Below are 19,070 nucleotides of genomic sequence, written 5' to 3'. Positions count from 1 at the left end.
CAGTGATTAGTAATAGTGCCAAATCTAAATATCTGTCTTGGTCAGTATAAAGATACTAAAATAGGCAGCCTCATATATTATGAAATTATGATACAGCTTTTTCTTGTTTCAGTGTCACGGAATGCACCAATTTTTTGGATCACAGGATTTCATAGGCTTTTTAAGGGATAGGCTGGTGAAGGTGATCAGGAAATGACTTTAGAATGGGTAGTTTAAAATATAAAGAACCTTGGTTTTGTGTTTGATTGTTCATGAATAAAAATTTTATGAGAAAATCCAATTTTGTACTGCTAGAATTCATTGCAGAGTAGGTATGCATGATAGATAAAAGTGGCAAGAATAAAGTAAGAAATGAGAATATGGATGAGTTAGAAGAACCTGCTTAATCTCTATTATATCTGATATAAATCTTTTCTGGGGCTGCGTAGGAATACACTTCTAGGGTGGTAAGTTATAATAAGAAACTGTCTATAAAACTACTGTAAGCTCATATGTAATAGTTTGTTATATAAAAGTGGGGAAATAAATTACAGACAAATTGCCAAGCAATAAAATTGATTAACATTTGATTAAAAACATTCACAGTAAAAATGGCATCCACATATTTTACATATGATAGAAGAACTAAGATTTTGGTGAAAGATCTGCAATAAAATAATAAATAAAAGTAAATGTACACCAGAAATGTTATATTACACTCTGAAAAATAATTTCTCTGTTTAGACTTTGTAGTCAAGTTTTTTGCACTGTGCTCGATTTTATGGATGGAACAGAATTAAAGTCAAAAACATTTGGAAAACAGCTTTCAGCCTGGTGTTTTAAAGCAATCAGAGGTCAAATGTAACCACAAATCAAAATAAATTTTGAAGAGGCTTTAGTAACTAACAAACACAGGAGGTGGTTTACACCAGCTCTTTTCCTTTGAACAGACATTGATTAAAAGCAGTCAGAACACTCACTTCACTCCAGCTGAGGGAATTATAATGGACCCCCTGAAAACCTTTGTAGGTGTCACAGAACGTGAGCGTGACTTTACAAACCAACAGAGCTGAAAAATGACAATTGCTAACAGATTTGTAAAAGACGAAGTATTAAGGGGCGATGTATTAGACCTGGGCAGGAACTGCATGTACAGGATGGGTAAACAGGTATGCAGGAAGAAGTAAAAATGGACCTCTCCCTTTATTCAGGGTTCAGTGAGTGGAATTTCATTTCCTTATCTTCCATTTATAATAAACGCTATAGGCTAAGAGTATCCCAATTTCTGTGAAAAGAGGTGCTCCACTGAAGGTCTTTGTGGCTTTTTAAAACTGATCTTCATTAAATAGGTCCAGAGCCTTAGAAGAAACTATGTATTTGATTTTATTCCTTGAGAAGCAAAAACTATGGAACTCTCTTCAAATTCTGAACTCCTGATGCCAGACACAGAACATGAATTCATGAGAATTCTAGAATAATAACTTAAGTTCTAGGCAGTAATTTATGAATCAATTTAGTAAAAATAGTTTATTTCAGCTCGTAACTCATACTGACGCTGCCTTTCTGCACAAACCCGTTTGCTTATTCCTCCCCACTGTCCTGTCCCTTAGCAGGTCTGGAGATTTTCACTGTCACCTCCTTGCAGTCCCTCTGGAAGAGAATTCTTTCTTCCATGACATCTGTGTGACATTAGACAACTGGTAACAAATAGACTAAAGCTACTCAGCACTGATGTATAGTCATTTGAAAAAAACACACAAAAGTAAGGTCAACGTCTAACATATACATGCAGATTTAGAAATGCATCCCATTCCTTCCTTACACTGAAAGTCTTTAGAAAAATACAGAGTTGAGCTGCCCAGACTTACAGATCACTTAACTATTTCATGCTTATCCATTTCTTTCTGTTTCACTTGTTTTACTATCTTTTTAGTTCATTTGGAACGAACTAAATGAGAAATAAGAATGGAAATTTTACAGGTTGTTTTGTACCACACATCCATAAGACTCTGGAGCTCACTGGGACCTCTACCATTTCTCAGATTCCTGAAAATCCCTGAAACCAGATACGGAAATATGATCTCATTAGTATCCTAATGCAACCGGTAATATTAAACTTTCTATTGGCAAAACTTTGCAAAGACATTTCATCACAATAATCTTTGATATGTCCTCCACTTGGAGTATTTTTAAAGCTTCTTATTGACATAATTCTGTTAAAGTGCTTTTCAAAGTAGTGCTCAGCAGGCAGGTGGTATTGTGCAATATATGTAGTACAAGCTCACATTACAAATGATTTGTCACTCTTAAAACAGGAACTGAAAAAAAGTATCTCAGCAAGGTTAATGAAACCTATTCAGTGAGTCTGCCTAAGAAACACATGTGTTTATTAGTGTGTTGACTATACATAAATAGCAGCACTATATAAAACACAGTTCTATGACCAGTTGGAATTGGATTTGTCTTTTTTTTTTTTTGTGATGTTTATATTGCATGAATCAATATATAGGCCATACTTAAATACTAGGGCTTGGACTATGCTCTCTCTTTTCTCATTTATTTGTCTATACACAACTACCTATGCCATAGTTTTCATATACTACTCAGTGCTTTAAAATTCAGCCAAATATTCCTTAAAAAATACTTTAAGAAAGCTTAAAAATAAACACTCTCTGGAGCAAAAGTAAAAAAAAGAAACAAAGCAAAAAACCCCAAAATCCAACCAAAAACCCAACAAAAAAGGAACAAAATATTCAAGGTTTTGAAGTGGAATCACTTCTTAGAGGACATAGCTGTCATGAGTTGCAGGGAGCAACACCATCTACTGCAGCTGGTAAATTAGCTAAAGCCAGGCTATACAGAGCAAGACAATATCACTTTCTTCCCACTTACATGTGATCTGATATGACTCAAACAACAGTCTTTTAATGTCATTTTTTACAGATACCCTGAAAATTCTCTTGTATCAAAACCCAGTTTATGTACTCTTCTATATCCATTTAGTAATACTGCAGATCTACTTACCTATTCTTCCTTTCTCTACAAAGCCATTTAGTGATGTCTAGAAAAATGATGAGAATTTTATTTCTAGAAAAATAATCTTTTTTTCTTGTGTTCCCCACAGTTCATGCTTTGAGCCAGAACCTACCCTTGAGTAACCACAACAGTCAGCAGCACTGGGAGGAATGGCCAGATAACTGACAGCAGAATTTCCCACTCTTAGGTTGTTGTAAAAATGCTTATAAAGCATCAGGGAGAGGGGTATGAGAGGAAGGGCAGAGAATGTTTAAGGGAATTTCTTGGATGCTGGGCTAAGAGATTGGAGAAAGCATGCACCTGCCATGTATCTTATCCATTTCACTAAAATGATATTCAAAATCAGGCAATGCTGATATTCCCAGAATTGAAATAATAAATAAAAAGAACTTCCAGCTAAACTAATTATTATCACACTAAAGTCTTTATATAATGTGCTATTTACAGGGAAATACAAAAAGTATTTCATTCATACAGGTACTACAAAGACTACACGTGATGCAGAACAGCTTTTACACTAGGCAAGGGTATGGAACCTGGAGTCAAAAAAAAATAGTGAATTTCCCCCCACTTACCAGTGCAACAGGTGTTCAGTGCAAAACAAACTGTGTTCACTCCCTTTGTTTTCAATGCATTTTCTCTAGAAATCTCCTAACAGAGTCACAGTCATTCTTCTATGCTCTCAGCAGCAGCACAACAGCTTTGGTGAAGGAAAAGCAGTGAGCTGGCTGCAGAGTGGGAATGCAGAGAATTGGCAAGTGTAGAAAAAGTGGAGAAGCTACAAAAATTTATTTTCCAACAAAATAACTCTCCACAAGCTGTGTAAACTTTTCTTACTAAAACAAATACTCTAAAACACAAAGATTTTACATTTCCAGTGAAACTCACAGTAACATTTGCCTGTTTATACTCTCCTGAAGTCTCAATAAAGAGCCAGCAGATTTATGCTTTCCCAATTACCTGGGTCAGTAAATTCCCTCATATTCCCTGAATGCAATTTGTATTTTTAAATTAAGAGACAGAATGTAGAAATAGACTTGTTGGGCAAAATACCTTTGTTTTCTTCAGTAGATTCTCACAGTTTGCTGCCTAACGTGCACACGCACACGGACACCGATCCACCACCCGCCCACTCACATACACACCTCCAACACGTGTGCTCTGTTTACTGACAGTAGAACCAAAATTAAGCTGTGCCCATTGCAATATTGTGACCTGAACAGAGAAGAATAATTTATAGTGGTAAGTTCATTATCTTTACCATAACTTTAAAATGCAGAATTTGGTTTGCAAGGACAGCATAAGGTATAAGAGTTACACCCTTTATCTCAAGCACTCATCCATATTTACAGTAAGTATCAGCTTTCTGCTACAGAAGAAAAAGTATTTAGATTGAACACTGTTACAGATTTCCTAAGTGAGGCTAGTTCCAGTTGCCAGTAATTCAAAAGCAAATCTGCTGACTTGGCATTAGGACTCTAAAACAGTGTGATCAAACTTATATAGTAAGAAGGTGTCTGCAGAAATAACGTTTATAAACTGTATATACAGTACACAGTACCAGTACATAGAAAATAGATTTTGACTCCATGATCCCCTGTGTGTAAGGCAAGACTGAATTCTGTCTTCATACGGAGACCACCAGAGGTACAAGCAACAGAGTGGTGCTTAAATCAATATGCAAATCAAGTGCATACAAATTAAAAATCAGAGCAGACAAAAATTTTTCGATTTTTTTTATGTGCTGATCCTGGCTTGCTGAATACATGGGAAGTTATTAAACATCAAATGTACCTTTTTTTTAAAAAACACTAACAACACCTTGATGGCAACAGATATTGTTCAAGTGGCAGCTACCAAAAACAGCTTGAAAAATGTCATAGTACAACATCAGGAACTCTTCAGTTGTACTACACTAATTCATATAGCACTAACCAAAAAAATAAGTATATGAATATTCTATTTCATGCTATTGCTATGCAAGCAACAGCAATACAAATCAGCATACAGAAGGATACCATATGTTCTGCAAAGAAGAACCCAAGATATTTTCAAGGGGCATTGTTACAAGACTTCAAAGAAACACAAGACTGCCAGAGGCAAAAGTTACTGTCGGATGTAAACATCCCTGTTCCACTCCCCTGCATCGTTACGTTTTTTCGATATCACTTCCCCATCCTTGTCACAATATTGGTCCCTTGATTTATGACGACTGCGCTGTTTGTTGCATTCATTGTGGTCCTGCTCGCGGTCCCTCTCCTTTGAGCGATGCCGGGATTCTCTGTGTCTGTGTTCACTCATCCCGTGGGACTCGTCTCTGTGATTATGATCCCTGTGAGAATCATAGTGGTCACCATGCTCGTGAGAGTAGTCCTCCTTTGGCTCTACGTAAGCTGAATCTCTGCTGTCTTGTGTTTCTGAGTCAAAAGTTTCTTGCCTGTGAAGGCCTCTGACACCACTGCGGTGGTTGTGGTGTTGGCTGGAGGAAGAGCGGTGCTGGGATTTCTTGGTGGGTTCGACCCGTGCTTCCTCTTCAATGTGGGAACCGCTGCGCTCAGGGACCGAATGGTCATTCCTCTGGTCTCCTTGAGATCCCTGCTACCAGAACCAGCAGTAAGGTCATGAGGTACACACTGAAAAACTTCCCCCAACATCAAATTCAACTAGAAAGTACCATGAAACCAATAAAATTTTAGGTACAAAACAATCCACTTTGAATCTAAACTAGGAAAGAAACCATTAGTATTCAACTTTTACTCAAAAAATTCAGTATTATAATACAAACAATTCTTTTTATTCTCATCAGAATGTAGGGTAGCACTTGGGATGTTCTGTGGCACTTTCTCATTTCTTGTGATGTTTCTGACTACTCCAGTTAGCAATAATTGCCACCACCCTCCAAAGAAAAAGAGAGCATGCAGAAACTGCAGAAAAATTGAGAGGAGATATCATGCCAGGAGAGGGCATGTATCAGTTGAGAGTTTACAGATGCGTGTTTGGAAACAGCCTCTATGGGAAAGTGATTTCGTAAGGCTGATGAGGTGGATTCCAGAAAAGAACCAAAGTACAAAACCTTGGTTCTTGCATAGTCACTTTTTTTTTTTTAAGGAAAAAAAATGCAATTGATTCTAGTATGAATAAAGTTTGTATTATGATACTAATAGTATCACTGACCTTCTGTTTTCTCAGCAATAATTTCATTTCTTCTTGGTAATGAAAAATTAAACATTAACCTCATAATTTTAAGAGCTCGAGAATACAACCCATTGCTAAGAAAAGCAGGAGGAGAGTGATATTATCACATACAAAATTTCCTAACACACCACTGCTATTAAAAGACCGAAATAAAAATTACCAGGTAATAAACCTACTCTTCACCCGCATAAATGCTTTGAAATCACTGCAAAATGAACAAGTGGCATTATTTACCTCATTGGGGGTTTCATTACATTAACCTGCTTTTATTGTCAAACCGCCACTAAGGACTTTTCAGGCTTAATTGCAAAAATTTTTATAGTTAATACTGAAATTGAATTATACTTCTCACATGAGGTGAAGAATGTCAAGACAAAATTATCTCTGCTGCCACAAAATGAATGTAGATTTTACCAGGGTTATACAGGCATTTGTTAGTGAGACTGTTCTGAATACCAAAGTTAGTCTTAAGTTTGCCCTCCTATGTTCAGAGTTGTCTAAAAATAAGGATTGCCCCCAGGGCAGCTCATGGTTGTATCTTCTTTCTGTCTTTCTGTTTTGTGGGAAAGAGCTAGGGGAAGGAGGAAATTTTCAGCCACAAATACTGGCAGGTGGGTTTCCTAGCAAACCAAAAAGTAAAATTACAGTAAATTGGAAAGGAAAATAACCTGTATTTAATCAGAAACTTATATAAAAAAGCGTATTTAAAATCAGCTATTTGATAAATTTGGCAAATCTTAATTTTCTAAGACAACATTTTGTTACGTAAACTTCTGAGAGACAAGCTGTGTTTCTAATTTGAAACAAATGTTATAGATGAAAACAAGGCAACAGGAATAGCATTCAGATTTCTTATTTTTTCTTGCTTTTGTGATTCTCAAGATGATTCTGATTTGTCAGAGAGGAATATAATAATTGTAAACATGAATAGATCTGTTCAAGGTGAAACGAAATGACTCAACAAACGTGAATTGTAAATGAAATTAAGTGAAAAGCAAAGCAGTCCAAAGCAGTGCCTGCTTTTCATGTGGAAACACAACTTTCATCAGTTCATCAATATGACTGGTTTTAAGGCACATACACATGGTATACAAGTGAAACCCTATTATTCTCATGTGGTCAAATGCAAATACCTATACATAATCATGACAAATAAAATCTGTCATTGCTGTAGTTTGAGAACAAATGCAAAATTTGAACCTGCACTGGAAACACTGCTACTTTTACAAGCTCAGATGCATCTTCTGTGCTATGATGAGCACATGTGAAGGAACACAGTGAATAAATTTAGAACCAATACATGCAAGTTCAGAACAGTGTTAGGGCTGTTGGGATTTATGGGCAAATTCACTGACATTAATCTCCATTAAGTATTATAGGGACACTGAACGGGTAATGTCTATTACCAGAGTCTGGCTTTTTGGTTCATAACCAAATTCAAGATCTGATTTGGAACAGATTCTTCAGTGCAGGAGTTTTATGGCCCAATTTCACAAGGTTTTTTGTATAAAATAGCACAAGTTTGAGATAATCCTATTTCAGTCCTCAGTTTGTACTTTCAAAGAAGTAGGGGCTCTTGGAAAGAAGTTTAAACACTGTTGAAAGAGGAGAGAGGAGCCTTTGTCCACTGACTGAATTTGCCTTGCTCTTCATTTCCAGTGCTCCCTGATCACCTGCACCATATATGTTTGAGGTTGCTCCAGTCCCTTCGGAGCTGGCCATTTCCATACAAGTTTATTTCAAAGCTCTCCCTCAGACTGACACGAGATCTGCCGTGTGCCTTTGCCTATTTCATTTCAAACCATCCCAGGAGGCCTCACACCTTCGAGCACCTCTTGCCATGCAGTGCACACAGGCAGCTTCATGCTGTAAAAATGCCACTCTGGCAGCTGGCAACACAAATCCCTCCTTACAATCTACACTGGGGACTTAAAAACCACAAACTCAAAGTATGTTTCATGGCAAAGGGGCACTGCATTGGGCCCAGGGGAGGATGACTCCCTGCTCTGCAGTGTGGATGTGGCTCCCCCAGACTGAACAACTGGTAGCTTTCCCCTGCAGAGCAATCCAGAAAAACAGCACAGGCATAGACTTTAAATTCTCTAAATAAAGGGTCCTAATACTGTTGAAAGAATGGGTTCAGCCACCATCATTAAAGAATAGACCCACTCTCTGCCAAGGCAATGACAAGCTCAGGTTTGAGATGTCAGCTGAAGATGTGTCGTAGGAAAATGAAACCAAAGGAACAGAAAAGTTTTATGTTCCATAAGGGACCTCTGTTGATTAACACTTCTGTATTAGCAGACCTACAAACAAACAGTGAAACTGCAAATACACTCTCATTTTTAGTCCTTAAAATAAAAATCTGTTAGTTTGTAAGGAGACAGCACAGCATTCAGAAAAGTGTTATTAAAACTCTGCAGTTTCTCCAGAGAATGTGGTTAATACAATAAGTATGTGAGCTATAAATCCACACCCAAAAAGCATAAAAAGATTTGAGCAAGATAATTTAGAAGTTTGCAAAGCAAAAAAAGTTTATCTAGCAAGGCTGCACACAACAATACTGAATTTCATACTCAGAAATTCTTCCAGCTCACAATTTTTTCAAGTTGTTTCAGCTCTGAGGACAGAAAAAAAGACAGAAATGAGCTATAGTTTACAGTCTCTTTTCCTGCAACTGTGTCTGAAAGCAAGAGGAGATACCCTTCAAGGTGGCTAAAGAAAATTTTCTTGTTAAAGAACTAACCTGTGAAGTCTGTGGTTTTCTAATAAGAAATAAGTTGACACAGAAAATTGTTTTGCAAAATCATAAAAAAGAGCACAACATTTTTGTATTTTAATTTGGATGCAGATACATTTTTTCATTTGATTTTCTAAAAGGAGGTGTTTTTAGCCAAAGTTATTAATTGTAACTTGCATATGTATATAATTTATGGGCACATATTGAACTTAGGTAGACATTTAGATGTAGTAAGCCTTTATTTGATCTGGGACAGATCTATTTTTTCCCCTCTCTGTGATCTTCTCAGCCTCAAGGTATCATTCACTACTTAAAATGAAGTATCATCTTTAAACACTTCATTGCATATCATGCAACACATATCCAAAGGAAAGCATCTCCTTATGCTGAACACATCAGTAAAATTATACAGACCAAAAGTTGAAGGAGAATAGAGGGGACATAATAAGCCCACATCAACAGGCAGATCAGTGCAGAGGCAGGAATACAGCCCACTTTTCTCAGCTCACTGGGGAGTGTCCTCACTGCTCAGAACATAGAGCCTCTCAAGGTCTTTCTGCACTATGTGCAGTGCAGGGGGACTTGGATCTGACCTAAGTTTGGTTGAAGGAAGTCTGTACTTTTCACAGCAATGGCCAGTGAATAAAAGAACAAAGGAAACACTGGAAGGGCCACATTGACCTTGAGTCTTTACTAAAACAGTCAGTTATCCTCAACCTCTACAACTCTATAGCCTGTGGCAAGATTGGAACAGATTTCCCCCCAACACTTGTGGATCTGCCCTGTACATAACCCAGTTTGTCATGCAGGGCCTCTGGGGCTGGGATTTGCCTATTAGCAGTAATGTGCCCATCAGTCAGAAAGTTACCAGAGGCTGGAATGAGTATAGTCTTAGTCTAGTTTTATTTCTCTGATTGGATTACATGTGGCCAGCTACAAAAATGCTTGTGGCTGGTACATATATTACTGGCACGGTGGTGTCCTGGGCACAATAAAACCTGAAGTATTCCATTTCACATCAACATATGTTTTCAGTCAGGCCAGCTTAGTCCTTGGAATCAAATCCAGCCCCTAGTCAATACACAAACACATGCTACTATGAATACAACAGAAATAACATGCTTGCATTTGCCTTTTATACTGAAAATGGGGGGGAATGTCTGCTGGAAAAGCTTTTAGTCTATCAACAACAGGAAAACATATCCAGCATATTCTAATATCAGCCTAACTCTGTGCTTTGGAAGAAGAAGTAGTTGACAGAAGAAAAAGAAGAGATAGAATAAAAAGTGTACCTGTAAATTAATATTTGGACCTGGGCTAATAGGTAGAGTGGCTGTTGCAAGTGTGCGAGTGAGAAGCTGGTTAGGAGGATTGCTGCTAGGTGGATGTGTGGCCTTCCAGTAGGCTTCCAGATAGTCAGCAAGGTGCTCACAAGCATCTTCAAGCTGGTTCTCATCAAGAATTACATCGAACATCTCCTGAGAAAGGAAAGGTTTTAGTGAGAATAATCACCAGGTAAAGGGAGATCAGCTAGAGACATTGATCATGCTTTCCATTAATCAAAAATGGACCACATTTTTAGTAATTGTATTAAGATATTTTACCTTTCTTTCTGTTTGTTTTTCTGAATGCAGTTGATGCAAAAGACCGTAATAATAACTAGCACTAACTAGCACTAGCACTTTACTCTTGCTAAAGCAAGGCATTGTGACTTCTACATAGTAATGTACAAACAATCAAAGAAGGCAGCAAAGAGGCAGCAACAAATCTTAAAGTAACAGAAAAAACAGATACATATTGAAGAATTAACTATTGAAAAAAATGGAATGGCAAGAAAGGGATTCAATCCCTTTGTAGAATAACTGCAGAATACGAAAACTAAGGCAAACTAAGACCAATAACTAAAAATAGTAAGAGTATAGATCATTCAGTTTCCTAGTGTCATACAATTATTAGGTAAGAGATTAGTCACACAATCTAATTTTAGTCTTCTAAAGTTAGGAGGTGAGTTTCATCCATTTCCTCCTTGGTCAGGGAGCAGAAGGCAGCTTTGAGGGCCTATGCAGGTCTCCAGCATTCTTCATTGACTTACTGGGGACCTGAGCATTGCTTAACTGTGATGCTTGAACTTAAATGATGAAGACATTCCCTCCACTCAGCTCCAAACTGTGGCAAATTACATCTGCAACTGAACTGTACTCCCATCTTCTGCTTTCATGCTCTTGACAGCTGAGGATGCAGGCAGCAACGCATGCCAAGCTTAAAACACAGCTGGCGTGTCATCACCTCCACTTTATAGGTGGAAATTGAGAGAATTTGCATCAGTGCACATCTGAAGAACTGCAGAGCTGTCAGCTAGGCAGTACCACTCAGCTCTTTGCCAAAACTCTGACCAAGAACATCAGCAGTGGGCTGTGCTGACAGATGTCCCAGAGAAGTTACTCAAACCATCGGCCTTATTCTAAACTACCAGAGATGAAGCACAGTCACTAAGAGGGTTCATTTTTAGACCAATAACCCTCTAAAACTTATCAAGTTCTGTTTACTGAAGCACTGACTGTATCAGCACACATCCTAATAAGTGACTGTGACTAGGACTTTCTCCTCTGCACTCTAGTGCAGAGCCCCTAGACCTCAGGAGGTGTCCTGCAAAAAGCAATAGTTAAATATGGCCAGAAGAGGGCAAACATTCCTGGAAATTATGTAATTAACCTCGTACTTGAAAAGAAAGGCACCTTTCAGAGAGAAGGCATAAATTAACAGTAACTCACAGGAGGACACTGTGCCAGTTTATCAGCTGCCACCATCTGAACATTAAGGTGTTTGGCCTGAGATTTCCCTCGAGATTTTATCAACCTCTGTAAAACCTGTGAAAAATAAGACATTAAAAAAAGTGAACAGGCTCAGACTTGATATACATACATAACCACTTAAAACTTTTACATTTGAAACTGCTCATATGAGCTGAGCAAATTCTGCTTTTGCTGGCTTCAAGAAAATTTCCCATGTTCCCTCATCCAGGATATGCTAATTTTCACTTACATCTAAATATCTCCTTTCCATTACAAGCACTAAAAAGTTCCACTCCTGCCTTTTTTCTGGTGCTTCTGGTTCTGTTTGTTTCTAAGTTGATTTTTTAAAATTATCTCTCGAGTTTTCTCCCCACAAATTACTTTTTCTCTTTTAAATGCCTCTTCAAAAGGTCTGTGCATTTTTTTTACACACAGTGGAAGAGTATATTATCAGATGTTAAAGTTTAGCAATCAGTCTGATACTCATTCAGTGAAAATCATTCTTTCATTTCCATATTAATTTGATTTAACAAACCATAAGCACTACTTATGTGATTGATACTAAAAGTGTAATTCCAATTAAAAAACTCATTGGAGCTACAGAATCTTTTCCAAAATTAGTTTTGGTTAACACTAGAACTCAGATGTATTTCTGATTATTAATGCTTCCAAATTGCTTCCAAAGGGAAGCATTAATAACATATAGCTTTGAACCTAAACGAGGACATCGGATTATCTGCATTTAAGGCCCAAAAAACCTCACAGAAAACAAAAAAACACACACCCCCACAAAAAAAAAACAAACCGCAAAAAAAACCACCAAACAAAACCCAGAACCAAAAAAACTGAAAGAACATGAAGGTATCTAAAATATTTACCTTAGGAGAAGAAATCTTTACGTATACTATAATGGGAGCCAGAGAGGTTTTGCTCAGTTGAGCTGGGTGGTTAATGGTATCAGCATCAAGCACTACCAACTGCAATGTCCTGGCTAATTCAAAAATCCGTTCAATTTCACTTTGAACTTCAGCTGCAAAGTAGAAAATTAGAGCTATGAAGTGATTAGTTTTAAGAAATGCAACGTTATAGTAGACTGGTGTGTTGCTCCTCCTCTGGTTGCAGGAATTGTTATCCGTGCATGTCCCTGGCACAGCAGGGTAATGAATACAACCTTAATGACAGCATTTCACCCCTGTTCTGTTGCCCTTGCAGGTGCTGCCTGCCTCTCTCACCTCATCAATTCCTGCTATTCCAGGCTGGAGAGACACTGGTAACACCTTCTCACATGACCCCAGAGCATGCATATAAGAAAAAGGGGTAGAAATGCTTGCTGCATCAAATGGCAACCTTACTATCCCACAGATGAGCTCCATGTAAATAATGTCAGCTCACACTTCAATCTTAACCAGTAACCAGTTTGCTCAAAATGGAGTGCTTGAGATAGCATTAGAAAGTACTGATTACTCTATTAGTAGAAAGTACTATTTTCCCATTTACTTCAACTTACCAAAACTCTGGAAAACAAGCTATTTTCTACTGGCCTCAGTATGGGACCATGTTAAAAATTTGGCTATTATGTGTAAAACACTTTTCGAAGAGAAAATAATGGAATAATCCAAATAATGCTATGTTATCCTCCTCACAGTCCCAGGAGCTGTGGAAAGCCGATTTTCCCAGAGGAAAATAATTTTTTCTTCTGGTAGTCATGCTCCCAGCTCCTCAGCACCCTGTCTGATTGGCAGTGCTTTCCAGGGCAAACCTCTCCAAGACAGATGGGCTGCATCCGCTTTCACAAGTGGTGTAGAAACCCTCTTCATTCCCCAGTGAAACAAAACTACATCTTATTATAGCAAAATCATCTTTAAAATGAAATCACCTTTTCCTGCTCAAATCTTGCTATTGCCTGATTTCACAGAGGAATTAGAGAAGCTGGGTGATTTGTGCAAGTCTATAAAGGAATTCATTGGGCCAGACAAGACTAATTCATACAGGTTTCCCTTTAAAGGTTGTGCACGCTTCATGAACCAAAACCAGATTAGATATCTAGCCCATTCAAAGAAAATTTTGGAAGAGAACCAACAGACACTTAAAGGTTAAGAAGAGGTACCAAAAATTTAATAGAGAGTTTCTTGAAATTACATTATCAGCCTTTTATCCATTATGCTGGAAAAAGCTTAATTTTTGCTTGAAAACACAACCTATCTGATCTGGCTAGAGAGGGAGTTTTCTACATCAAATGGTCTCTTACAAGAGATATAAAAATACTGTCTTTTTCTAAATAAATCAGGTACTATAAAAAGTTTGCAAAATTTCCAAGAGAGAGCAAGGCATCCCAGCTAGTATTTGGTTCCAAATGAAAAAGTGATTGTTAGGGTCGTTTTATAAACAAAGTAACATCTAACTGGTCATCAGAAAATCTGTGTATGATATCCTTTACTGGAGGAGGTGGAGATTGGTTTGGATTTATTAGGGATCATTTCTGACTATTTGTGCTTATTTCCAGCTTTAGGTAAGCACATACAATCAGTGTTTTAGAGCAGTGAACATTGTGAGATGTGCACAGTGTGGCATGGAAAATATCAATGCACGCTTTGCTGCTGGTCAGTAAAAGCACTGTGGTCCCACTGCTGTCTGAATTAGGACCACCTTTTAAATGTCAGAACTTCTGATGGTTCTTGGCACATTCATAATTACATTTTCTACAGCTTTATTACACAGAGATATGGCTGAAATCACCACTGTCTCAGAGTTTTAGCAGAAGATAGTCAATAATCTATCCCTAATTTAAGTTCAAATGACAACTAGAATAAACATATCAGAGAGAATTTGTCATGCTGTTCCGATTATAAGTTTAGATTGCTTTCCTGCAATTTCAAGCCAGGCTCAACACTTTAGTCAGTATAACAATATGCTAATGTATCATTTTAAGACCGTTCCAGACTGCTAAAAAACTCTTGTTCAAGACAGTTTATAACCAGCAAAATCTGTCTCTGTGCCATTGTATCATAATTTTGTCTGGGGAAACAGTATTTGCTACACTGCTCAAAGCACTTTTCTGCCAGTAGTGAACATGTCTCTGTGGACTAGATTTCCTGCTATACATTCTGAAAGGCCCTCTGCCAGAGCAGAGTACACCTCAGGGTATGTTCTATTGTGAAACACACCCACAGCAATAACTGCAGGTGACTGTGGTCCTATGAACCAGAGTTTCCATTTGAGTCTGAAGATGGAGAGAGATTTTTTTTTTTTGTCAATTAAAATGTGTTTCAGTACTTATTTTTCTTAACTTGGGTACAGGAGAAAAGTTCAAGGAACTTCACTGCATGATTGGTGAACATGTGCCTCTACCTCTTCAGTCAGGAATGGATGGGAAAAATGCCACAATAATAGCTGAAGAGGTCCTGATCTCCTGCTCCTTAGAGTACTTCTTCAGCCTCTGGAAAAGCTTTCATTTTCTTGAAGACTTTTTTAAATTCCAACTTTACAAGATTGTTGCAATTACTTACATAATAGTGGCTTCTCTCTTTAGATGACAAAGGCTTTATCCACTGCTACTGCTTTGGTTTTCATTTTTCTTTAGCAATATCTCTCAAAAACCAAATTCTCTATCTGTAAAAATTCCTTCACAACAAGACATTCAACGTGAATTTTCCCTCAGACTTTTGCCCAAAGTAAGCAAAGAACTCAAAAAGTCATGTGGGGATAGTAACACAAATGTCACTGGTAGTTAAAATAGGGAGCTGAGAACAGTGACAGTAGGGTATCTTCAAAGCAGTACAGTAATAGCTTTGCAATTTTCCCACCTCCATGAATACCATCTATTTATAATGTCCCTTCTTATGTACTAGAGAGGCATAAGAGTGAAGTTATAACACTAAACTCCAATAAATTGTATTGGGCAATCATAATGAGAGGCATAAAAATAATTGGAATTACTGTGACAATCGTCATGAAATGCTGACAGCCCAGCTACAACACCCAAACACAGAAATCAACTACCAAAGTTTAAAGTGACCCTTACAATCTATTTCATATGGTCTCCTGGTAACCAAAAAGTGAACATACTTTAAATGACAGGAGCACTCAACTATTTATTCCATACAATAAGGAGTCAGCTCTAAGAAACAGTAAGTACACATTTCCCAGAGAACTTTAAATACAGCACATTTAAACTTACTACCAAATTACCAATATTGCTACTGCATCTTGAACAGAAATTCAGTGCAATGAGAGGATAAATAAATCGGTTATCCTATTATAGGGGCAGACCAATATTCTTTACACCAGTTGGACCTCACAAGTGAATTCCAAGAAAAAATCTTTCCCAGTTCACTACAATAATCTCACCTAAAATAAAGGCAAAGATACAACAACATTTTATCTCTGTCAGTTCACTGGTAGCATGGTGAACTGCAGTGGAACTCAGGGTTGCTTATGTGATGCCATTGTACAGGAACATTCTCTATGCCACACAGCTGGAGAAACACAACCCTCCTGCAAACCTGGGCTGCAGCCATCCATAGCAGCCAGGAGTCACCAGCACACTCATCTTGACAGAGCAGTGGCAATGTGTTTTAGGCAAGACCCTGATGAAATAGCAGTTCCATGAGAAGGAAAAGATGCAAAATGGACATGCATTTGGCCTGCAAAGGGTCAAGTGAAGCACAAAATACTGCTCAGAGGCAGCAAAGAAATTTTGATCTTCACAAGGAGCAGTGAAATTCAAATACACTCAACTGAACACAGTACAACTTTTATATCCTATTGAATTTGACCTTGTCCCCTGTCTATGGTACTGGTGGCTATGTTTTCTTCAGTGAAACAGATATGTAAATCATGATTTCAACTGCAACAAGCAGAGACAAAGCATTCTAGATGTTTTAAACAGGGCTCCTGATATTAAAGACATATGGAATGAAAAGAACACAACTCTGTCAATGTATGCAAAACAAAATGATTAGCAACACCTTACACAAGTGGCTTTGAAATAATTTTATAAATTAAGGAAAACAGTAGCCATGATTTTTTTATGCTAATTCTTTTATACAAACACAGTTACTTAAAAATAATTAACCACTAAACTCCATGACTATAATTAATGAGTAGTTTAACGCAACCTGAGGATTTCCATAACAAAGATTAAAGAAAAAATACAGTGTTTCTCCCAGTGCCTTAAAACCATGTAGAAGGTCTTGTACCAGAAGTCCTACTAGAAATGAGTAAAGATCTGAAATCCAATGAAAAAAAAAAAGTGATAATTCTTGAGCTGTGCCTGCAGAAGCCTCTAAACGAGAACAAAATCATAAGCTTGACTGACAGAATTAAAATTTTAAATTTTAATTTGTAAGCATGTGTGTGTATACACACGCTTAGTATAGACTGAAAAATGACCAGTGCCTGCATGGGGTACTGCTGTAAGCAGAATGCAGGCCACAGCAGGACTGCACAGGGATCTGTGCTCACTGGAAACAAAGCAAAGAGGCCAAGACGCTACCAAGGTGATCCAATAAGCTCCAAGGGGTTTCAGCACAGCAGAGCAAGCTAAAGAGAAACCCCACAGGTATATATATAAGTGTTTGGCCTCTTCTCATCTCCCTCCTTCCTCCCCTGCAGCAGCAGTGCTGCTCTGGGCAGGCAGGGAGCAGACAGGGGCTTGGGCTGGGCAGTCTCCATTCCTTCCCCAGGCAGGGAGGTTCAGCCCCACTGTCTCCAAGCAGGATTACATGACCCACCTCACGCCGTGGGGTGTCCCAGTGCTGGGCAGCAGAATGCTTTGTGCCTCTGTTCCAGCATATCCAGCTAAGAAGGAAAAAATCTTGAAAAACATAAGAGGGAATAAATGCTTTAGCGTAGTCCTGAGGCAACTGGTCAAAAGATGGCTGAATTACCGGTGTTTTAATCAAATGTCTAGCCTAAATGTGGTTTTGTGAATATACTTAGATTTCTCTCGTCTCTATCAAATACTTTAGCCACTAGCTTGTTAGGTAAAAAAAGGGAGGGTGGGAGTGGGAGGATGACAATATTTTCCAGGAAAAGTGGCTGCATGTGTTACTCATGCCTAACAGATGGGGCTCCTGCAAAGGATAAGGCAGAAAGGAGAGAAGCATATCTGCTGCTCTGCCTGGAGCTCCTCAGCTGAGGGAGAGCTGTGGGGTGAGGTGCTGCAGGAACGCAGGGTTTTCCTCCTCCTGCCTGCTGAGGCTCAGTTTAGGCAGAATTCAGATGGCTTTTAATGTACACACACGTCCAAGTGGTATTGACAGAAACGATTTCATGTTTGGAAACCTCAACGTAACCAAGACCTATTTATAATGGACTAACATCTCCTGAAATGCAGCACTGTAATTATGTGAAAATATAAAACAGATAGTGTCATTTAAAAATACTAGATGGCACATAAAAATGTCTACTTCCTGCCTCATTTCTCTGGGCTTGCAAAACAATAGCATTCATGGAATGATGCTTCTTTTGCCAAGTTTAAACTGGTAGTAAATTTTAATGGCCTATGAATGGAAAAGACTGAAAGTAGCACATGTGGCTGAGCACTGCACAAGGATGCACTGAAATGGCTGTGCCCAGAACCACAGCAGCTCCAGAAGGTTCCATGCAGCAGCACTGCACTGCTCCTATCATCAAGCTCCCCTACACTCTGTTAAGGAGTAATTGTAATAGAAAAACTGGGCAAAGAAGCAGTCTAATATTTATTTTGTCCAGGGGATCAAGCAAGTGTCTCTGCATAGTTCAGAATGGATATTATCATGTCAGGCTGGCAATAACTTGGCTATTTGTGCACCATGCCTCATTACTCAGTGCAGTACTGTAGGTTTTTACAGTCTATACATAGGCACCAAGTAAGTGTACCCTTGGTCTGTTGTTTTTTTCAGAACGAACATAAATAAAAATATTCAGCCTTTCTCAAAGAAAGGATGTGGAACTACTCCATCCTTGGCTATTCAACCTCTCCTGATGATGGTGTGCCACTCACAAAACATTTGCGTATTCACTGAGTGGGAGAGATACTGACTCTGCAGCCTGATGCTCAGAGTGGGAGGCAAAACACATGGATTCCAGTTCCTTCTCCAGGGAAAGTTTAATTATTATGCAAAGTGCGTAAGACTCAGCAGGACCAACCAACAGCCTTCCTAGAGGTGATCATAGCCCTGTCCTGGCGATGGCAATGATGAGTCCATGCCTCTCTTAGCAGAGAAGGAGAACTGAACCCAGACTTCTTTGCTTCTGGTTAAACAATGCAAACTTTTTGTCTTGAATAAAATGGGGACACAGACACTGATTTTAATCAGTTCCACCAGCCCAGGAGAAAGAAAAAA

General features: G+C 38.4%; 1 protein-coding gene across 14 annotated transcripts in view; it reads right to left on the bottom strand.

Moving 5' to 3' along the window:
- Positions 1-3,420: 3,420 nt before the first annotated feature.
- The window catches only part of CACNB2 (calcium voltage-gated channel auxiliary subunit beta 2), a 247,490-nt gene continuing 231,840 nt past the window's right edge, over positions 3,421-19,070 (bottom strand). For 8 of the 14 annotated variants that reach the window (XM_086859633.1, XM_086859647.1, XM_086859714.1 and 5 more), the window contains 4 exons: positions 12,621-12,772; positions 11,722-11,817; positions 10,243-10,428; positions 3,421-5,613 (listed from right to left, as the gene is read on the bottom strand). In XM_086859633.1, coding sequence (XP_086715759.1) covers positions 5,122-5,613; positions 10,243-10,428; positions 11,722-11,817; positions 12,621-12,772 — 926 coding nt within the window. In that variant the 3' untranslated portion in view covers positions 3,421-5,121. The remainder of the gene's footprint in view (positions 5,614-10,242; positions 10,429-11,721; positions 11,818-12,620; positions 12,773-19,070) is intronic. The other 6 variants (XM_086859641.1, XM_086859653.1, XM_086859686.1 and 3 more) reach the window with 1 other exon arrangement.

Source organism: Cyanistes caeruleus, chromosome 1, assembly GCF_971803275.1.
Source record: "Cyanistes caeruleus chromosome 1, bCyaCae1.hap1.1, whole genome shotgun sequence".
NCBI lineage: Eukaryota > Metazoa > Chordata > Aves > Passeriformes > Paridae > Cyanistes > Cyanistes caeruleus.
This window is presented reverse-complemented; position numbering and strand designations above follow the sequence as displayed.